We start from the raw sequence: 20,593 nt of genomic DNA, 5'->3' as shown, positions 1-20,593 counted from the left end.
TAACCACTAACTGACCACTAACTAACCACTAACTGACCACTAACTAACCACTAACTGACCACTAACTAATCACTGACCACTAACTAACCACTAACTGACCACTAACTAGCCACTAACTGACCAGTAACTAACCACTAACTGACCACTAACTAACCACTAACTGACCACTAACTAACCACTAACTAACCACTAACTGACCACTAACTAACCACTAACTAACCTCTAACTAACCACTAACTGACCACTAACTGACCACTAACTGACCATTAACTGACCACTAACTAACCTCTAACTAACCACTAACTGACCACTAACTAACCACTAACTGATCACTAACTGACCACTAACTAACCACTAACTGACCACTAACTAACCACTAACTGATCACTAACTGACCACTAACTAACCACTAACTGACCACTAACTAACCACTAACTGATCACTAACTGACCACTAACTAACCACTAACTAACCACTAACTAATCACTAACTGACCACTAACTAACCACTAACTGACCACTAACTGACCACTAACTAATCACTAACTGACCACTAACTAACCACTAACTGATCACTAACTGACCACTAACTAACCACTAACTAACCACTAACTAACCACTAACTGACCACTAACTAACCACTAACTGATCACTAACTGACCACTAACTAACCACTAACTAACCACTAACTAATCACTAACTGACCACTAACTAACCACTAACTGACCACTAACTGACCACTAACTAATCACTAACTGACCACTAACTAACCACTAACTAACCACTAACTGATCACTAACTGACCACTAACTAACCACTAACTAACCACTAACTAATCACTAACTGACCACTAACTAACCACTAACTAATCACTAACTGACCACTAACTAACCACTAACTAACCACTAACTGACCACAAACTGACCACTAACTAATCACTAACTAACCACTAACTGACCACAAACTGACCACTAACTAATCACTAACTAACCACTAACTGACCACAAACTGACCACTAACTAACCACTAACTAACCACTAACTAATCACTAACTTACCACTAACTGACCACAAACTGAACACTAACTAACCACTAACTGACCACAAACTGACCACTAACTAACCTCTAACTAACCACTAACTAACCACTAACTAACCACTAACTGAGCCTCTAAAATGAGTCTCTAAAGTTAAGGCTAACCTTTAAAAACAGAGGCACACACACATACACAGTACACAGGTACGCTAACGTTATTTGTTAGCGCTGCTCTTCCTTTAATAAACAGACTGCTCCAGTTCCACTGTAGGCTAACGCTAACGGCGCTAAAAGGAGCTAATGCAGCTAACGGAGCTAACTGGTAAACGGTGCCTGGACTCTGGCGTCACAGCACGTAAACATGACGTCATGCACGTCTTTTTCCGGTCAGTCGTCATGGAAACATGTCGTGCTTTAACATTTTGCACAGCACTATTTTTTTTGTTTGTTTGCTTTAAAGTAGTGGGATTATTACATATTATTATGTCTTATTATTATTATTATTATTATTATCAGAATGTCTTTTAACACTGAAGAAGACAGAGCTACATCGTCTTCAGCTTCATAAACAATCATCATCATCATCATCATCGTGATGATGATTCACTTTTATCTTTATATTGAACACAAACACTGATGAACTTCAGTGACTTTGATTCCACCTGTGATCACTGTGTCTTTATTCTTCAGGTCAAAGTCATGATCACGTCTGTCCTGTTTGGAGTCGACAGACAGAACTGACAGAACAGACAGAACAGACAGAAGAACGAGCTCAGCGTCTGTAACCTCTTCATATTTACAAATGTCTCCTCACAAAGAGAAGGACAGAGTCTTTGTGTCTGAACTAAACTGATCTAAAGTGAATTGACGAATGAATTGTAACTTTCTTTAACTATTTATTGTCTTCATGTCTCTGAGAGTTTGTCTAAACCACGTGTGTCAAACTCGAGGCTTGGGGCCCAGATGTGGTTCAACCACCTCATTTTCTGTGGCCCGCGAGTGATTAATTGGTCTTAAAAATCTGTGTTAAAATAGGTCTGTGCTGCTTTAAGGCGTGCGTTGACCATAAACTACATTTCCCACAATGCAAAGTGACGGCACCGCCCCTAGATCCCAGTGCATCATGGTATACGCATAATGCTTCAAGCAAAATAAGTAATAAATACAGAAAGTTATTTATCAATATGTTACAGAATAGTTACCTTTACTTTACGTTATATTTGGTTCCATTTATTCTGTGACAGTAACATCTGAACCTTTGAGGGAAACATGATGATGATGATGTGAAACTTTGACATCGTCTGATCTAAAGAGAACATTTACAGTTTAACTAAAGTCACCATGAAAAGGTATAAAGTGAAAAGTGAACTTTCTTCTTCTTCTGAGGAGAATATTTGTCTCTGATGAGACTGAGATTAATTTATTGGCTGAAAATTAGACTTTAGGACTGAAAAGACTAAAGAATCCCTGTTTGTTTGTTTTGTTTTAAAAAAAAAGGATTTATTATTTATATTTATATTTGATTCATTCTGACACATGTGGAACCAAAATGATCTTTGTTTAGTTTAGATGAGATTGTGTGAATTATTAGACTCAGATTAACATCAAAGAGATTAATGAAGAAAAAACATCAAACTTTAGTTTTACTGAACGTTTGCTCCTTCACTTCCTTCACTTCCTTCACCTCCTTCACTTCCTTCACCTCCTTCACTTCCTTCACCTCCTTCACCTCCTTCACTTCCTTCACCTCCTTCACTTCCTTCACCTCCTTCACCGTACACAGTGTTAAAGTTTATTGCAGACCCCTTATTTCACTGACTCTCCTGAAAGTGTCTTGTTTTTGAATTTTCCTTCTTTCTCTCATTCTTCAGAGCTTAATCAAATCAATAATAATAATAACAATAATAATAATAATAATGTAAACTAAACGACGACCACGTCTCTTCATGGCCTGATGATTTTATTTTCCTGTCTGTTTCTCTGTTAATCTGCTTATTTACTTCTTTGTGTTGACGTCTTCTCTTAGATTTCCAGAATAATTTGTTCACCTTTAAGTTATTTTTCTCTTTTATATTTTAAGACTTTTTGTCTGTTTTTCCGTCTCAGTGAATGTTTATTGTTTCTCCTTTTATTCGGTCTTTATTTCCACTTATTATGGTGATATTTAACGTACACGTTAAACAAATCAAAGAGTTCTGAGCAAAAAGGGACAAACGTTAGAAGAAAGAAAGGAGTTTACGTTAAAAATCATTATTTATCTTTGTTGTTTGTGAGTCATGTGACTGAATCACAGCCGAGTTCTTCTCAGTATTCACTGACTGTGACTGTGATCTATGACGAGCTTTTCTTTATTTCTTAGTTTCCTTTGCTCTGTTTGTTAGACTTTGCTGTTTTCCCAGATCCTTGTATAATATTTATAAATATATATATATGTATAAAAAAAGAAAGTCAAAAGGAAAAAAAAGGGCTTATTTTTCACTGTAGTTTTTAGTCTTTTATACAATAATACTGTAAGAATATTTCTTGAATTCTAAATATTACTCTTTCTAGATTTTTGAAAGCAAAAGTTTTGAGTAAAAAGTTTCTTACTTTATTTTTACTACATTAGACGATAAAATGTGTGATTATTGAACCATAATCCACATTTACAGAAAACATAGCTGAACTGTAGACGAGGATTAAAGATTCCTTAAAGATGCTTCTTCTTCTTATTATTCTTCTGTCGTCGACTGAGTGAGTGATCACAGATTTGTTCTCGTGTGAAATGAAAAGGTTTTGTTGATGCATCGAAACAGAAAAACTGCGGCAACGAGAATTTTGCGAGTCTTTTTCAACAGAAAAAACAATGTATATAACATTTATGTTGCAATAAATGTGTCATCTTTTTTAAAAACCTCTGTCGTTTGTGCATTTATTTATTTCTCTCAAACACAAAACTTCTGTTTCTGCTCCAGGTTTTTTCTCCTTTGTTTCATTTAAAGACATTTCTACAGTTAAGTGTTAGTGTTTTATAAGATGGAACTCACGCTGAAAACAAGGATAGTGGCTGTGAAAAGAACTATATATATATATATATGTATACACATACAGTATATATGGGTTTCTATCAGAGTGCTGTGGCCCTTTATTTTGAAAGTTACAAACCACAGCTTTAACTGTGTTAATCTATAGCAAACGTATGAGTGTGAAAACACTGTAAACGTCAGCGCTCGTACGTCTGCTCAGAATCACAGTGATGTAGACGTGAGCACGAGAATCTGATCCAAATTCAGTTTTCTGTCAGAGGAAAAGTGCTGACTCGTGTTCAGTCATCAGCGTAAATCACTGCTGTCGTCTTTAAATCTCTGCAGCGAGAACAGAAACGATGAGAGTGATCTGATGATGGAGAGCTGACTCTGCATGTTCTGTATGTAGACCACCAGGTCTGCAGGATGACTTCCTGTCTGCAGGCTGACTTCCTGTCTGCAGGATGACTTCTTGTCTGCAGGATGACTTCCTGTGTTCAGGCTGACTTCCTGTGTTCAGACTGACTTCCTGTCTACAGGATGACTTCGTGTCTACAGGCAGGTCTACAGGTTTTATAGGTGTAAGGTGACAGGTATAAAGGTGGACAGGTATAAAGGTGAACAGGTGTTCAGGTGTAAAGGTGATGTTCTCAGTCTTGTGATGGTGTTTGACCTCTGACCTCCAACTGTGTTTCAACCTACAAATGAAAATGATGATCATGTTAATGGTTGAATCATAGATTAGATTATAATCCTACAAAGAATAAACTGCAGTAAAAGAACTGATGCTGTTTTGTTTCCATTTAGATTTTTCTTCTGTTAAAAATAAACATTTATACTTTATTTATTTCTGTTTTTACAGCATATTTTTGCACACCTGCCTCAGACTTATGCACAATCTGTGGACATGAGACATACACACACACACACACACACGCGCACACACACACACACGCGCGCGCACACACAGCTTGTATTTCAGCGGTGATGCGTTCACGGACATGTTTGTGTGTAGTATAACACAGTTGCATAAATTCATGTTGTTATTAACCTCCTTGCCTCACTCACTCCCTCCACTAGATGGCGCTGTCGCTTTTTAAAGACACGCAGCTGCACAGAGTCACGTTTAAAAAGTCATGAAAGTTTTGACTGTGTAGTATAAATACTTTATATACATACATGAGTGATCTGTTTAAATAAACACATTTATCTACTCACTGTATTACAGTAAAACACAAGATTAACATTAATTCTAACTTTCTTTAATGTTACACTGGAATATTGGGATTAAGATTAATTCATGAAAAATAATATGAAAAACACTTTTCTGTATTTTTAACTCTTATCTCCATGTTTTTAAATGTGAAAAGCATTTATGAATGAATGAATGAATGAATGAATGAATGAATGAATGAATGAGCATGAATATTCACAGAGACATTCATTCATTTGCACATTTTCTACAAACAGATTTTTATTTTTTCCTCTTTGTTTCCACTTTTTACTCTTAAAACTTGTAATTTTCAGAAAGAGGGAAAAGTTTGAAGTGGACTGGTTTTAAGGTGGACTGGTTTAAAGGTGGACTGGTTTGAAGTGGACTGGTTTTAAGGTGGACTGGTTTGAAGTGGACTGGTTTTAAGGTGGACTGGTTTGAAGTGGACTGGTTTGAAGGTGGACTGGTTTGAAGTGGACTGGTTTGAAGTGGACTGGTTTGAAGTGGACTGGTTTAAAGTGGACTGGTTTTAAGTGGACTGGTTTAAAGTGGACTGGTTTTAAGGTGGACTGGTTTAAAGTGGACTGGTTTTAAGGTGGACTGGTTTAAAGTGGACTGGTTTAAAGTGGACTGGTTTTAAGGTGGACTGGTTTAAAGTGGACTGGTTTAAAGTGGACTGGTTTTAAGGTGGACTGGTTTAAAGTGGACTGGTTTTAAGGTGGACTGGTTTTAAAGTGGACTGGTTTAAAGTGGACTGGTTTTAAGGTGGACTGGTTTAAAGTGGACTGGTTTTAAGGTGACTGGTTTAAAGTGGACTGGTTTAAAGTGGACTGGTTTAAAGAGGACTGGTTTGAAGTGGACTGGTTTTAAGGTGGACTGGTTTAAAGTGGACTGGTTTTAAGGTGACTGGTTTAAAGTGGACTGGTTTAAAGTGGACTGGTTTGAAGTGGACTGGTTTAAAGTGGACTGGTTTGAAGTGGACTGGTTTAAAGTGGACTGGTTTTAAAGTGGACTGGTTGTGGTGGTTGTGTGTGTGTGTGGGCGGGGGTGTGCGCTTGATTCCGGAGGCGGGGCGGCCCGCAGGCTCGGAGACTCGCTCTCCTCCTCCTCAGACTTCCATTCTGTGAGTTTTCCAGAAAACACTCGTCGTTCACTCAGGAAACTTCCAGACTGCGGTGACAACAGTTTATCACTAACTTTACTTTTCAACGCAATAGTTTTATTTTTTAACTATCGCTGTAAAAACCTACGAGAAGCGAAAGAAGAGAAAAACAAGCGCCGCTGGTGAGTGACGAACTTTAGCTAACAGCTAACTTTCATTGTAAAGGGTGATGTGTGTGTGTGTGTGCGCGCGCGTGCGCGTCATCGTCAAACGTGTTATTTAAGGTGAAAACGTGAAAGTAGAAACTACGATTTAAAGTTTAATTCACTGTGTTTGACGTGAAAGTTTGAGAAGAAACGAACACGGAGGTTTTACTGTAAATCAGTGTGTGTGTGTGTGTGTGTGTGTGTGAGTGTGTGTGAGTGTGATGCCACCTGTTGCACTGAGCAACGATGAAAGTCAAATCAAGCTGATTCTGATTCTGCTGCTGATTTTAACAGTGATCTTAACAGTGATTTTAACAGTGATTTTAGCAGTGATCTTAACAGTGATTTTAACAGTGATCTTAACAGTGATTTTAACAGTGATGACTTCATGATGTTGACTGTTGTAAAAGTCAGTGAAGCTGCAGTTTAGTGTGTGTTTACTGTGTGGTGATTTAACAGTCTTTAACATTAGTTAACACTAGTTAACAGTTGTTGTTGTTGTTGTTGTACCACCTGACCCCCCCCCTCTATTATTGTTACACAACTTTCTAATCCTTTCCCACAGAGTAAATCCACTCTGTTTACATCTGTTTTACTCTCACTGTTCTGGTTATGCTGATGTGGGCATGAGTACAGACACAGACACTGACACACACACACCGACACACCGACACACAGACACAGACACTGACACACAAACACACACACACACACACACAGATACAGACACAGACACTGACACACACACACACACACACACACACACTGACAAAGACACAGACACACACACACACACACACACACACACACACACACACACACACACACACACACACACACACACACACACAGACACACAGACACTGACACAGACAAGTCAGAGTCAGAACGTTAGATGTGTTTCTGTGTGTGTTTCTGTGTGTGTTTCTGTGTGTGACACACACAACAGCACAGACTCACACCTGTGACACACAAACACACAAAGAACAACACACACTCACACCAGTTCACATGAGCAGATAAACATAAACAGATTAATCCTCCGCTCACATCAAAGCTCAGGCCTCTGACATCTTTAACCTTTGACGTTTCTGCTCAACAACACATGGGTCAGTGAAGGCAACACGAGCACACAGTGCTCGTGTTGCCTTCATGTGAATCTAATGATAAACTCATGACTCTTCAGTGTCTTCAGCTCTTTTCTAACCTCTGAAGAACTCTGAAGGAATGTTCTTCTACAGCTTCAATAATCTCTTCTTTAATCCCAACATGTCAAACCTCAGATTACCTCACAGATTATCTCACATTCTCACTCATACTTTCCTCTTAAACATGTCAAATATATTATTTTGGCTTTTAAATATCACAAAACAACAAGACTGATGTTATATATTTTGTTGTAGTAGTGTACACTCTTAGAAATAAAAATGCTAAGTAGAACCATATAAGGTTCTTCAGCTTGTCCTCATAGGAGAACTCTTTTGGAGGGTTCCACCAAGAACCCTTTTAAAGCCCTTTATTCAGGAAAGAGTTTTTCAGGAGCAAATGGTTCCAGGTAGAACCTCAGCCCTTGTAGAAGAATCCTTTTGGAACCCTTATTTCTAAGAGTGAACCTGTTTATTTGTGTTGTTTTTCTATTTTCTACAGTATTTCTTCGGGTTATTATTAGGTTTTATTTGTTTTAATGATTGATCTCTGATGGACAGCACTTTGCTTCAGCTATTGTTGTTTTTAAAGTGCTTTATAAATAAAGTTTACAGGGTTAGGGGAAGTAAACACTTTTAAATCCATACATTCTCCGTGTAGCAGATCACATATAACTAGCTTAGCTTAGCAGGCCATGGTTTACAGAGACAAAACACATTAAGATAAGGTCGACTTACCATTGTTTAAAGAATAATGCGTACAAATATTCTATTATGGGTAAACAACATCCTCGTAAGTGGAACTATACGTTAAATTTTACCCACAATGCACCCAGAGACAAAGAGTGACATCAGTGTGTATCAGCCAACACCAGTAGCTGCTGTTTCTTCTCAGATTAACCATCATCTGACCACAGGTCGCTCATCACCTATTCCTTCTTCATGTGTGACGTCCTGCTCTTGCCTTTGTCATCAGTCTTATCTGAATCCTTCTCCTCGGCCTATTATGGTCTGTGTTTGTTCACTAACACTAAGGTAGAATGGGACACTATCAGTAAAACAGGAACATGTGAGAACTCTATTGTCCAGTCGAACCCACGGTGGCTGCGATGGCTTTGTCTTCAGCGGCTTCACAGACATAAATCTGTCTGATAAACATTTAACTACTTATTTATTTCCAGGTGTTCTCACCACTCGGCTGCAAATCTGCCAACTTTGACAAACCTGAAATAACGATGTGACAGAAAAACCAATCAAACGAGGTTTTGTTTTTGCTTTTTCTTCACGTGTTCACAGATGAAATGACTCAGTCATGAGCAAAGTGCAGTTTGACTTGATTTGAACCTGAATGCTGACTTTATTGGTCATCAGGAATGAGTGAACCTGTCTAACTTATACTCTTTGTCACACACTGTAAATAGTCATTTAGCCATTAGTGACTCAACTCTGTGGCTTTTCTCCACAGGACCTGTCTGTGTTTGTTGTTAAAAAAGAATGTCTGACGTTGACTCATGTTTGTCTGTGATATTACAGGTTGTGATTTTGATAGAAGCAACACAGGAGGCTTATTGTCTCATCTGGCCAGAGCGCATTAGCAGAGAATCACAAATCAGAGCATTAAGAATGAAAATGAACTCACGTTATTATTGATTCATTAGAGCAGGGCTGTTCAACTTAAGGCCCGGGGGCCAGAAACGGCCCTTCAAGCAATTTGGACCGGCCCGCGGCCCATTAACCCTTAAATAATGAATATATTATTAAAAATCCAATAAAACTTTAGCTTCGCTTATTTCTGGCACTTTCTGACACTTTGCGTCCCTTTTTGGCAAATACTAGTACATACTAGTACAGCTGTAATTGTACATAGCCTATGTATGTATGTACCAGAATATTTGGTCGATTCAGTCTTGTTGGTACTGAAACTTGTATTTTTGCACCAAGAGCCAACTATAGCAATTGTACCTGAATATTATTGGTACTGATACTTATATTTCTTCAAAAATAGCCTATTGTGGCCATCACACCTTAATGTTGTTTATATTATTACCTCTTATTTTGTAAGAGCAAATTGTGACTGTCAAAGCTGCAACTAACGATTACTTTCATAATCAATTAATCCATCGATTATTTTCCCGATTTATCAATCAATGGTTTGGTCCATAAAATGTCAGAAAATGTTAAAAAACGTTGATCAGTGTTTGTCAAAGCTGGAAATTATGATATTCTTGAAAGTCTTTGTTTTGTTTACAAACCAAAATGATTCCGTTTTAATGATTTCTAGAGCTGAAACGATTAATCGATTATTAATTGATTACCAAATTAATCGCCAACTATTTTGATAATCGATAATCGGTTTGAAGCTTTTTTTCATGATTAAAACAAGATTTCTGATTGTTTTGGTTTGTGAACAAAACAAAGACATTCGAGAACATCGTCATTTTCAGGTTTGACAAACACTGATCAACGTTTTTTAACATTTTCTAACATTTTCTGAACCAAACGATTCATGACGGAAATAATCATTAGTTGCAGCTCTATTGATTTCTTTGTTTATGTGGAGCAAAGAAACCAAGAAAATATTCACATTTAAGAAGCTAAAACAATCAGAAATCTGGTTTTATCAAAATAAGTGCTAAATAATTGATAACATTTTGTATCTATTTGTATCCGTTTACTGTACATGCAACACAAAATAGTAGTACAGGGTTTGACTGACCCACTGCCTTCTGAAAAGCTGGTCCTCTGGAAATGTTATTTGAATAGCCTGCTTTAGAGGTCGTGTGTGTAGCTGTGAAACCTTTATTGAAATAATGTGGCGTCTTGTTTCTGACTGCCTGATCTGTGCTTGCAGAGGTGGATCACCTGATTCAGGTTCAGGCAGAGGGATTTATTTTCCTGCTGTTTTCCTGATGGAGTCGTACAGAGTGACTGGCATTCCTAACAACGGACCACAGCGGGTCTACACTCAGCCACCGCGCTCCTCCAGGCCGCTGGGTAACGCCGCTGGTTCATACGGTCTCAGCATTCGTGTCCAAGGTATCGACGGACACCCTTATGTTGTCCTGAACAACCAGGACAAGGGTCCTCAGTCCTATATCGACCCCAACGGGTACATCGATGCAGACGAGTCTTTTATCGAGAACTACCAGGAGTATGATTTCAGAGGGGGTAAAGAGGCTGGACCTAACAGCCCCTTCATGGAGTACAGGTCTCAGAAGAGGCTGCATTACTCAAATTCTCAAAATGGCGTAGCAGATTCACAAGGAAAGAAACCGTCCACGCTCCTGAACTTTCAGAAGCACCCTGAGATTCTGCAGCCCTATGACCCAGAGACCAACGCCTTAAACCTCCATGATTTTCACAGCCTGCCTGCAAGAGCGCTGCCTGTGGCTGACACTGGAAGTGAACGCCACAGTTCCTCTTCCAGATCTTCCACACCATCCCATACCTGGTCTTCAAGCGTGGGTCAGTATAAAGCTCCTGCACAGCAAGAGAAACGGCAGCTTCCACCGCACAGCCAGGGTGAAACAGTCCTTCCTAAGCCAAGGTCACAGCCTCAGTCTGCACCGTTCACTCAGCCTCAGACCAGACCACAGTCTCAAACCGCTCAGCCTCAGTCCAGACCTCGATCCACCAACCCGAGTCCATCTCAGTCCACGGCACCGTCTAAACCTGTGGTCCCGGCACAGCCTCAGCCCATATCTGATCAGACCAAGAGCTCATCTCGATCTCCCAGCTCCATGAGCAGCACCAACTCCAGCCTCGATCGCAGCCGCCGCCATCCTGATGTTCTTCCTCTACGCAGGAGTGATTCCAGTGGACCAGTTCTTGAGTCGTCTTCCCACTCCCCTCACTCCCCTCACTCCCCTCACTCCCCTCACTCCCCTCACTCCCCTCACTCCTCTTCATTCTCCACCTCTAAGACTCTGGTGGATGAACAATCTGAGTCCCTGTACGGAGACGCCATCAATCGCCATGATAACCGGCGCTACATCCCTTTCAGCCCTGGTTCTGGCAGAGACATCGACACAGACTCCATTCCCGGTGTGGATGAGCTCATTGAAAAGTTTGATGGCAAAGATATCGGCCACCACCACCACAGGGGGAGGGCGGGGCGCAGGAACAGGATCAATCCTGAGGACAGAAAACGCTCCCACAGCGTGGACAGTGCACTGGGCCTGAGAAACGGATCAAGCCTCGGCGATGATTTTAACCGCCACCGCGGCACGTCCACGGAGCACGTGCTGCGGCCTTCACAGCTGAGGCTGCAGAAGACGGCGGGCAGTCAGGACTCGTGGCTCACGTCCGTAGACGGTAAGGTGGACTCGTCCTCTGGTGTCACCAGTGCACCCGGATCCCCTCAGAACTCCATCTCCAAAGGTTCCGGCTTCATCCAGGGCTACAAAAAGCCACAGACTCGCTCCTCTTCACTGCCATTCAAGAGTAAAGAGGGTGACAACAGCGCCTCTTCAGGTGGAACGATGTCTACAACATCTGCGTCGACGTCGCTCTCTAAGCGCTCTTCTACTGCAGAGAGCAAATCCAGCGCAGAAGCAGATGTTCAGGTAAAATGATCTGTGTCATGATGAACTATTATAAATGATGATGTGTGAGATTTGTCCTCTTTGTTGAGACTGCTGTCATTTCCTCTTCTGTTCAGGCGACACCTGATCTTCTGAAAGGTCAACAAGAGCTTTCACAACAAACACACGAGGAGACGGCAAAGCAGATTCTGTTTAATTACCTTAAGGATGGGTAAGTAATCTATTCTGATTTATTTAATCATACTTTTAGACGAGGGATGTGAATCTTTGGTTAGCTCACCATTCCATTCAAAAACGATTCTCGATTCAAAAATGTATACAATGCATCGTGTGTTAAGGCAAATTATGGCATCAAAACAATAGAGTTTGTATAAGATAATGTGATAATGTGATCACACAAAGGCAAACAAGACAAAAGTTAACATTGATTCATTCAAAACAAATAAAAACTTATTTACTGTACAACAAAAATAACTTGCATAAATAAAAGCTTAGACTAGTTGCCTTTTTCTCGCAGAAGTTACAAAAATAAACTGTACACAAATAACACAAACTGGTGTTTTGTGAAGTTTCTGAATCGATTCAGAATCGTTGATGATTAGAATCGTGATTCCTATGTGAATCGATTTTTTCTCCCCACACCTTTTTTAGACGTGTTGTGATATTCTTGTTATTTGGGCGTTTTCTTTTTTGGTTCTTACTAAACCCTTAAATCAAAATGTTGCATCATCATATGTCCATGCATCATGAAGGTAGACAGTGTTGTGTGGGAGCTCACATATGTGGTTTTTATCAGCGCTCGACTGTTTGTGATAAAACTGAAGGAATGTGCTGGTCTTACGCCTCCTTCCCATCCCAGTGATCCAGTTGTCTGAACTATGTTTTCTCACTGAATCTCACTTTCTCTCTGTACTTTCTTTTTAGCTGCAGCGTTTACAGCGTTCACACTCTGTAATCAGACACCACCTGTCAGGGAGAAGCATGTGGGGTTAAAAGGTTAACCTTCAGCCCATATTTAGTGAAGATAATAAGTCTTTTTTGTTTTGGAGTTAAATGCTGTTCTGCACTGCATGATTTTTGCTGATTTCTGCAGTTTCTCCATGTGCTTTTCCAGGATTGGCCTAATGTAGAAAGAACAGGAAGGTGGTTGGGTGTGTCTGAGCACAGGTCAGGAGTCACAGGACAAAGGAAAGGAAACACAGATGGAAGTGCAGAGGCTGAAAGAGAGCTGCATTCCCAAGGCCTGCAAGATAAACATTCACAAACAGGGCTTTTAGAGATTTAATGAAAATCATGTGTGTGTGAGGAGGTGGGAGGTTTGAGGCTTGGTCTGTGAGTCAGCCTCCTCATTTATTGGAATAATATGTCACTTCTGGCATTTTGTTCAAGCCTATGCTTCACGTTAAGGTTGATAATATCAACTTATAATAGTCTCCTTTACCTGGTCTTTCTCTACAAACACAGACCAGAATGAGCCTTTAGTTTTGATTCAGTTGAAGTTGAAAGTAAAAGTTTTACAGACTAGAACAATGCTATCATTGTTTATTAGACTTCCACTAAAGAGAATAGGCTTGAAGTGGAAAATATTAGCGCAGCAGTGATTTCATGCTTCTTTGACCAGTTTTTGTTTCAGTTATTAGTCACAAGATAAGCAACAAGTACTTGTACTTATTTTTCTGCCTTTTTAAAGCACTTTCTCTTAAAGATTGTTTCTGCATCATGTTAATCTCTGGTACTGACCCTACAACAATCCTCTTATGCTGCCTGTACGTCTGATTCTTCCTCCTCATGTTCTGGCCGAGTGTAATGAGGTGACACATCAAAGCACCGTGATCCGTCCTGACCCTTTATAATCTGAGACCCAGTTATTACTCTGTTCCCACAACAGTCTCTGATCCACAAACACTGACAGGGTTTTTATTTTTGTGTGTGCTTAGAAATCATTGTGTAATAACTTATAACCAATGTGTGTTTGTGTGTGTGTGTGTGTGTGTGTGTGTGTGTGTGTGTGCAGGAACAGCGACACTGATGAAACCACAAAGAGAAAAGTCAACCTGGTCTTTGAGAAGATTCAGACGTTGAAATCTCGAGCCACTGCGAGTTCACAGGGCGACAACAAAGTGAGAAGTGTTCAATAATTTCTGTCTGTTGGGATTTGCATTCTTAAAGTGTATTTATCAGAATAAAAACTCATTATTTACTTTACATATAACCGATCAACATTTAGCTGAAGTAAACAGTTCCAGAGTCAGAATCGTTTGTGTTTTTATTGATTGTTAAATGTCTTTGTTGTGTTGTCAGTCTCTGGTGGACGTCCCTGCTCAGACCAAAGCTCTGCAACAACAGAACACTGAGCTGGAGAAAGAAATGACTGAACTCAAGAGACAAATCCAGGATCAAGTCGTGGTAACACAAGTTTATTTCTGCCTCTAACATTGGTCGTCTGCTAATGTTAAACCATATCCTCTGATCGTGGACTTGGTTGGAAAATAGGGTTCAGGGATTCTAGGGTCACTTATTTTAGAACTATTAGTAGGATTTAAACTGAATAACAACATAAACAGTGTTTCATCCATGATACTGCATTGTTTTCCTCTTCCTCTTGTCGTCTGTTTCCAACTGTCTTTCATTATCAGTAATATATAACTGTAAGTTCATAGCTGGATACAAATGTGATTGTCATTAAGTGTTTTCTCTGCTCACATGTGTCTTAGTGATGAATGAGTTCTCCTGGACTCTTCACTGAGTTTATTATCACTCTCCAAACAAATGTCCAGAGACTTTCTGCTCTCGTCTAAACACTGTTAGCGTCACTAATGTGATGTCATCATAACAGTCGACGTTTAATTCACGAGGAACTCAAACATACTACTGTGTGCTTTACGTAAAAACATAATCAGAACAGTGAGTGTAACTGTCAGGAAGACATTAAACTCTTTCCACTCACGTCTGTGAACTGGTTTTCATAGAACCTTTATTCAGGATATGCTGCACTTACTAAATATGTGTTCATACTATTGGTCTAATGGAATCTGTTGTTCTTTATAAGAAGCTTTTATTGACATTCCTACAGTTACCAGAGACTCTGTGCTTCTCTTCAATGACCAATAACTCAAACCAAACTGATGTCATTGATGTCGTAACTTGGTCCAAATGTCAAGAGCTTGGTGTAGAAGACGTGAGAGACATAGATGTTTGTGTCTGTCACCATCAGAAGAGTCAGGCTGACCATCAGACGTCTGCAGCTGTGAAGGATCTGCAGCAGGAGCTGGAGAGGAAATCAGACGAGTGCAAACGTTTGAGGGAGAAACTGAGCAGAACTGAGGCTGAGCTGCAGTCTACTGTTGAAGAGTAAGTACAACATCAAGTCATAACAACAACATAATAATGTGCAGCAGATGCAGATTCAGTGTCTGTGTTGTGAAGCTGGAGGTGGATCATGGTCTTATTACGTCACTGGTTGGTTGGGGATTGTTTGTGTGAGTAAAAGATGAAATTCCTGCTCTTCACTGACTTCTTCTTTTGTCTTGTTGAACCATGTCACTGTTAAAACCTTTAGTCGCTCATTATAATTATCAATAATTATAATGAGCTTATTATACATTATTTGCTTAAGACCTGCGTCTTTTCATTGCTCTGTCTTAATGACAGCTGTGTGTTTGTCTGTCTGTGACCTTGATGTCGTCATCTTTTAACTTTAAAATGTCTCTGTGACTGATTTACTCTTCAGCTCTAACTTTCTCTTCTATTTCCAACCTGATGCAATGACTTTGACTTCATAACTGACAGTGAACAGACAGAGAGTGAATACACACTGTGACCATTCACTTACTGCTCTCCTCAGTGTGTTCTACATGTTGCTGCTTTGTTCTGGTTCAGTATGGTACAGTCTGGAATGGTAAAACCCTGAGGTTTTTTGTCCCTTGACGGACACTTATAAAAAATATTTTGCAGCCGGAGATGACTCAGAGACTCTCTACAACACGTAACCTACGTAGAGCACTTTACGCAGTATACATTGGGCTTAAGGACTCTGTAGACTCTGGTGTCTAAATGGAACGGTTATTCTTGTACCATTTCTAATGGAAACGCTTAAATATATATATATCATACTATACCAAACTGAACCGTTCCACTCAGTGGGAACATGGTTTTGTGGTTCAGTTATCAGTTATTAACCTCTACCTCAGAGCTGTCATCTCAAACACATTATTGGTTTGTTCATGTGTTCATTATTACATCTGTATATACGTCACCTTCAGTGCAGGTGTTCCCATTAGTATGTGAGAATAAGAGTGCAGGTGTGTGGGTGTGTAATATGCACAGGTATCCTCTGTATCCTGTAACGTGACCTCTTTGTCAGGCTGTTCCAGGTGAAGATGGAGAGGGAACAGTTCCAGACGGAGATCAGAGACCTTCAGGACCAGCTGTCAGAGATGCACGATGAACTCGACTCAGCCAAGAAGTCGTCTGTTGATGGGGAGAAAGACATGATGATGGTGGTAATGACACTGTTCACTGTTCCAGAGAGGAGGAAAATAAACCTCTTTGGTTCAATGCTTGAAGAACCTGATTGATTCTAACTGCTCAATGAAATCATCATGGAAGATGAAAGCTTTTCTGCAGCCACTCTCAGAACTGGTGGACTGTGTTTGTTCATGATTGGTCAAATACTGCAGTGTTCTGGCTTCATATGGCTGCTGGAAATCCTGACTGGATAGTTTGCTTAGTAAATGAACACTGTAATAAAGTCCCTGACAAAAGTCTTTATCCATTTTGTAGAAACAGCAGCTTATAACCTGACTTTTAATGAATCCATTGTTTTTAGAAATGGCTCATATCTTCAAATACAAAAATATGTTGCGTAGCATCAGTGAATGAAGGAGTGGTGCTGTGAGGTCCATATTTAATACTTCTATGTCTTCCATGAGCTTGAATCATGACTGCATCCGTGCACTTCGACAATGATTCATACAATTTATCGATGAAGTCATCGAGAAAAGCAAAGAAAGCAGTGAAGCAAATGTATTTTAGTGTATTAAACATCATTGGGAGGGTTTTATCTTTCATGAGCCATTTCTAAAACCAATGGATTCATTAAAAGTCAGGTTATAAACTGTTGTTTCTACCAAATGGATAAAGACTGTTGTCAGGGACTGAAGATATTTAAACTATTATAGAATTAACAGAACACAAACGACAAAGTAACGTCTGACGATACTGAAGCTGTGGATCTAAAACAGTCGCACTGACGTTAATGATTTCACATTCTGTCTGTGACGCAGCACACACCAGTGTCTGTTTTTACACACTGATAAAACGCTGTCGTGTTTTCCTCAGGACATGATGCAGCTGAAGGTGGAGATGCAGGAAGTTCTCCTCGCCAAAGAGGAGCAAGAGGAGGTGCTGAGGAGGCGAGAGAGGGAGCTGACGGCCCTGAAAGGAGCCCTGAAGGAGGAAGTCGCCGCTCACGATCAGGAGGTCGACAAGATGAGGGAACAGTACGAGAAGGAGATCAGTCGTCTGCAGACGTCTTTGGAGGAGGCCAAGCAGGTAACGATCAGCCTCTCGTATGTTTCCCCTCCTCCACTCTGACTCCACATGTTCCCTCATCCTCGTTTCCTCTGCCCTAACCCTCCCCCGACTCCACAAACACACCCTGTCACTGAGGAGGGTGGAGATAAGCATCTCATCAGAGGGAGCTGTGACTCTGTGTGTGTGTGTGTGTTTGTGTGTGTAGGTTTACCATAAATTAGTCACCAGAGTGTTATTTACATCTTTGACTCATACCACAACTATAGCACTGAGTAGTTTGATACTCATTTATTTAACATATAATATAACCAGAGAATGCCTCATTTTCACTGTTCCTCAGTGTGGAGAGGAATTTCATAAAAGAAAAAAAATATCCCTGTTTCCATTTGATTTGAAAATATTTAAGAGACTAAAAAAAACTCAGCTGTAAAATAAAATGTAAACTTAATTATAAAATGAGAAATCATGCTATATATTTATACTTGTATAAATATAAATAAATTAGTGCTGTCAAGCGGCGTTTAACGGCGTCAACGTTAACGCGGGACACGTTTCCATGACGACTGCCCGGAAAAAGACGCGAGTGACGTCATGTTTACGTGACTCCGGATTGTTAAAATGAGTCTCTAAAGTTAACGCTAAACTTAAACACACATGATACAGTTCGACTGTAGGCTAACGCTAATGGCGCTAAAAGGAGCTAATGCAGCTAACGGTGCTAACTGGTAAACGGCACCTGGACTCCGGTGTCGCGGCACGTAAACACGACGCCATGTGCGTCTTCTTCCGGTCAGTCGTCATGGAAACGTGTCATGCTTTAACCTTTTGCACAGCACTAAAATAAAAAACTATAATATATATATATATACATATTATACATATGTATGTATATATATATATATATATATATATATATATATGTATATGTATATGTTTATACAAATAAAACTACATACATATATGTAGTACAGATATGAGGAGTCATTTGCAGATGAAACTCTGCTCAGATTTGAAAACATGAGCTTTGTCAACAGAAAAGTCAAAAGTAGCTGCTCATTGTTTTTCATGGGAAGTCTTTCATGTCGTTCTCATTCCTTATCTCAGCCTGTTCCTCTGTGAAGGGAAACATTTTACAGGAAGAATGATGCTTGATAACAACGTGTCCCAACATTTATCTCTGCTTTTTTATACACTTGCTAGTTTCCCTGGGAAGGTCAACATTGTGACACAGAAGCAAATCACAATTACAGGCCTTGACATAACTTAGAGACAGATGATTATGTTTTAAAGTTAATCACGAGGAATGAGATATTAGCAGTGATGGAGCAGCCATTATTTCAAAGTAAATAAAGAGGTTTTTTAATGAAATGTGTGGAGGTTTATAGGAGGTAAGCAGTGATGCACGGCAGCAGAGTGAAGACTCATTGTTTTCATGCGACTGTGTGAATCATGTGTGTCCTGTTTGTCTCAAAGACTGGAAGTGGTCCTTGTTCTCAGCTTCCTGCAGACTTGTTGGGGGTCTACAGCAGCGCTGCACTGCAGAGTCTATGAGAACATTTCCTTTTGTTCCACAGATGCACTGCTCTCCCACCAGGGACTAAATCATCGGGGGTTTCACCTCAATGCTGTGGAAACAATTGGAAAGATGAAGTCATTGTTGGTTTCTCTTTTAAGATATAAAAGGGAACTCAGTCATTAGAGCCTTTTCTTGTGCTGCTCTTAAGTTAGATTTTATGAGACCTGTGTGTTACAAAGACTTGTTCTTAGTAGAGCTGCAACTAACCATTATTTTCGTAATCGATTATTCGCTCGATTAATCGATGAATCGTTTGGAAACCTGGAAATGATGATGTTCTCTAAAGTCTTTGTTTTTGTTCACAAACTAAAATGATTCAGTTTGAATGATTTCTTTTTTTATGTGGAACAAAGAAACAAAGAAAATGTTCACATTTAAGAAGCTGAAACAATCAGAAATCTGGTTTTAATCATGAAAAAAAGCTTCAAACCGATTATCGATTATCAAAATAGCTGGCGATTAATAATCCATTAATTGTTTCAGCTCTAGTTCTTAGTATTTTGAAGAAATGTTAATGATAATTATTTTATTTAGTGGCAAACATTCAATATAAATACTACAAAAGTTCGACAACAAATCTAAATCTTTTATAACCTTATTGTCACCGTGTAATACTGTAACACTGTAATACTGTAATACTGTAACACTGTAACACTGTAATACTGTAATACTGTAACACTGTAGTTACTGATACTAAAACAAACAGAGCAGAATAGTGAAGCCTCTGAGCCACAGCTCCTGATAAAGACTCTTCTTCAGTACTTTGTGTCACAGTGTCAGACAGAGAAAACAGACTCAAATCTACATCTTTTCACTCTCTTTCCTCCTGTTTGAGGCTCTGACATCAGTGCTGACCAGAGCAGCCCGTGCACAGAAGAATGCTGGAAACTAGAGCACTAAATTGCTCTGTATACTGGTTAATTGCAGTGGCAGACCATCACTAATCTAATGAGCTGCCATTCAAAGGTTGTCCCCTCTGAGAGAGTGGGGGTAAGTGTGGACCTCAGTCCATGAAGAATGATGAGTTTGTTTCACACAATAATAGAAGTGGGGGTTGTTGAATAAGTGGGTCAGTGTGTTGAAAGGAAGAAGAGGCCTGTTTGTCTCTTTATTCAAAGCTGCTTTGTGTTTCCTCTGAACCAAAGTATGCGTCATTTTATCCAGGTTCAAAAAAAAAACCTTATCTTATCTTTCTTTAACGTATGACTTTTCTTATTCCTGCTAATATTACTC

The 20,593-nt window shown here is 39.7% G+C and overlaps 2 protein-coding genes across 4 annotated transcripts in view; both read left to right on the top strand.

Annotated features, from left to right (window-relative positions):
• tcf12 (transcription factor 12) overlaps positions 1 to 3,832 on the top strand; it is a 36,859-nt gene extending 33,027 nt beyond the window's left edge. For all 3 annotated transcript variants that reach the window (XM_083890744.1, XM_083890743.1, XM_083890742.1), the window contains one exon: positions 1,725 to 3,832. The gene's annotated coding sequence lies outside the window, so the exon portion shown is untranslated. The remainder of the gene's footprint in view (positions 1 to 1,724) is intronic.
• Positions 3,833 to 6,443: 2,611 nt separating this feature from the next.
• Positions 6,444 to 20,593, top strand: part of cgnl1 (cingulin-like 1) — a 31,291-nt gene continuing 17,141 nt past the window's right edge. Inside the window, exons 1-8 of the mRNA XM_083890693.1 lie at positions 6,444 to 6,536; positions 10,557 to 12,270; positions 12,366 to 12,460; positions 14,264 to 14,369; positions 14,551 to 14,655; positions 15,464 to 15,600; positions 16,613 to 16,751; positions 17,590 to 17,802. Coding sequence (XP_083746819.1) covers positions 10,615 to 12,270; positions 12,366 to 12,460; positions 14,264 to 14,369; positions 14,551 to 14,655; positions 15,464 to 15,600; positions 16,613 to 16,751; positions 17,590 to 17,802 — 2,451 coding nt within the window. The 5' untranslated portion in view covers positions 6,444 to 6,536; positions 10,557 to 10,614. The remainder of the gene's footprint in view (positions 6,537 to 10,556; positions 12,271 to 12,365; positions 12,461 to 14,263; positions 14,370 to 14,550; positions 14,656 to 15,463; positions 15,601 to 16,612; positions 16,752 to 17,589; positions 17,803 to 20,593) is intronic.

The sequence above is a fragment of the Microchirus variegatus genome (assembly GCF_963457635.1).
Source record: "Microchirus variegatus genome assembly, chromosome: 6".
Classification (NCBI taxonomy): Eukaryota; Metazoa; Chordata; class Actinopteri; order Pleuronectiformes; family Soleidae; genus Microchirus; species Microchirus variegatus.
The sequence above is the reverse complement of the archived record's forward strand: the minus strand, read 5'-3'. Positions and strand labels throughout refer to the sequence as shown.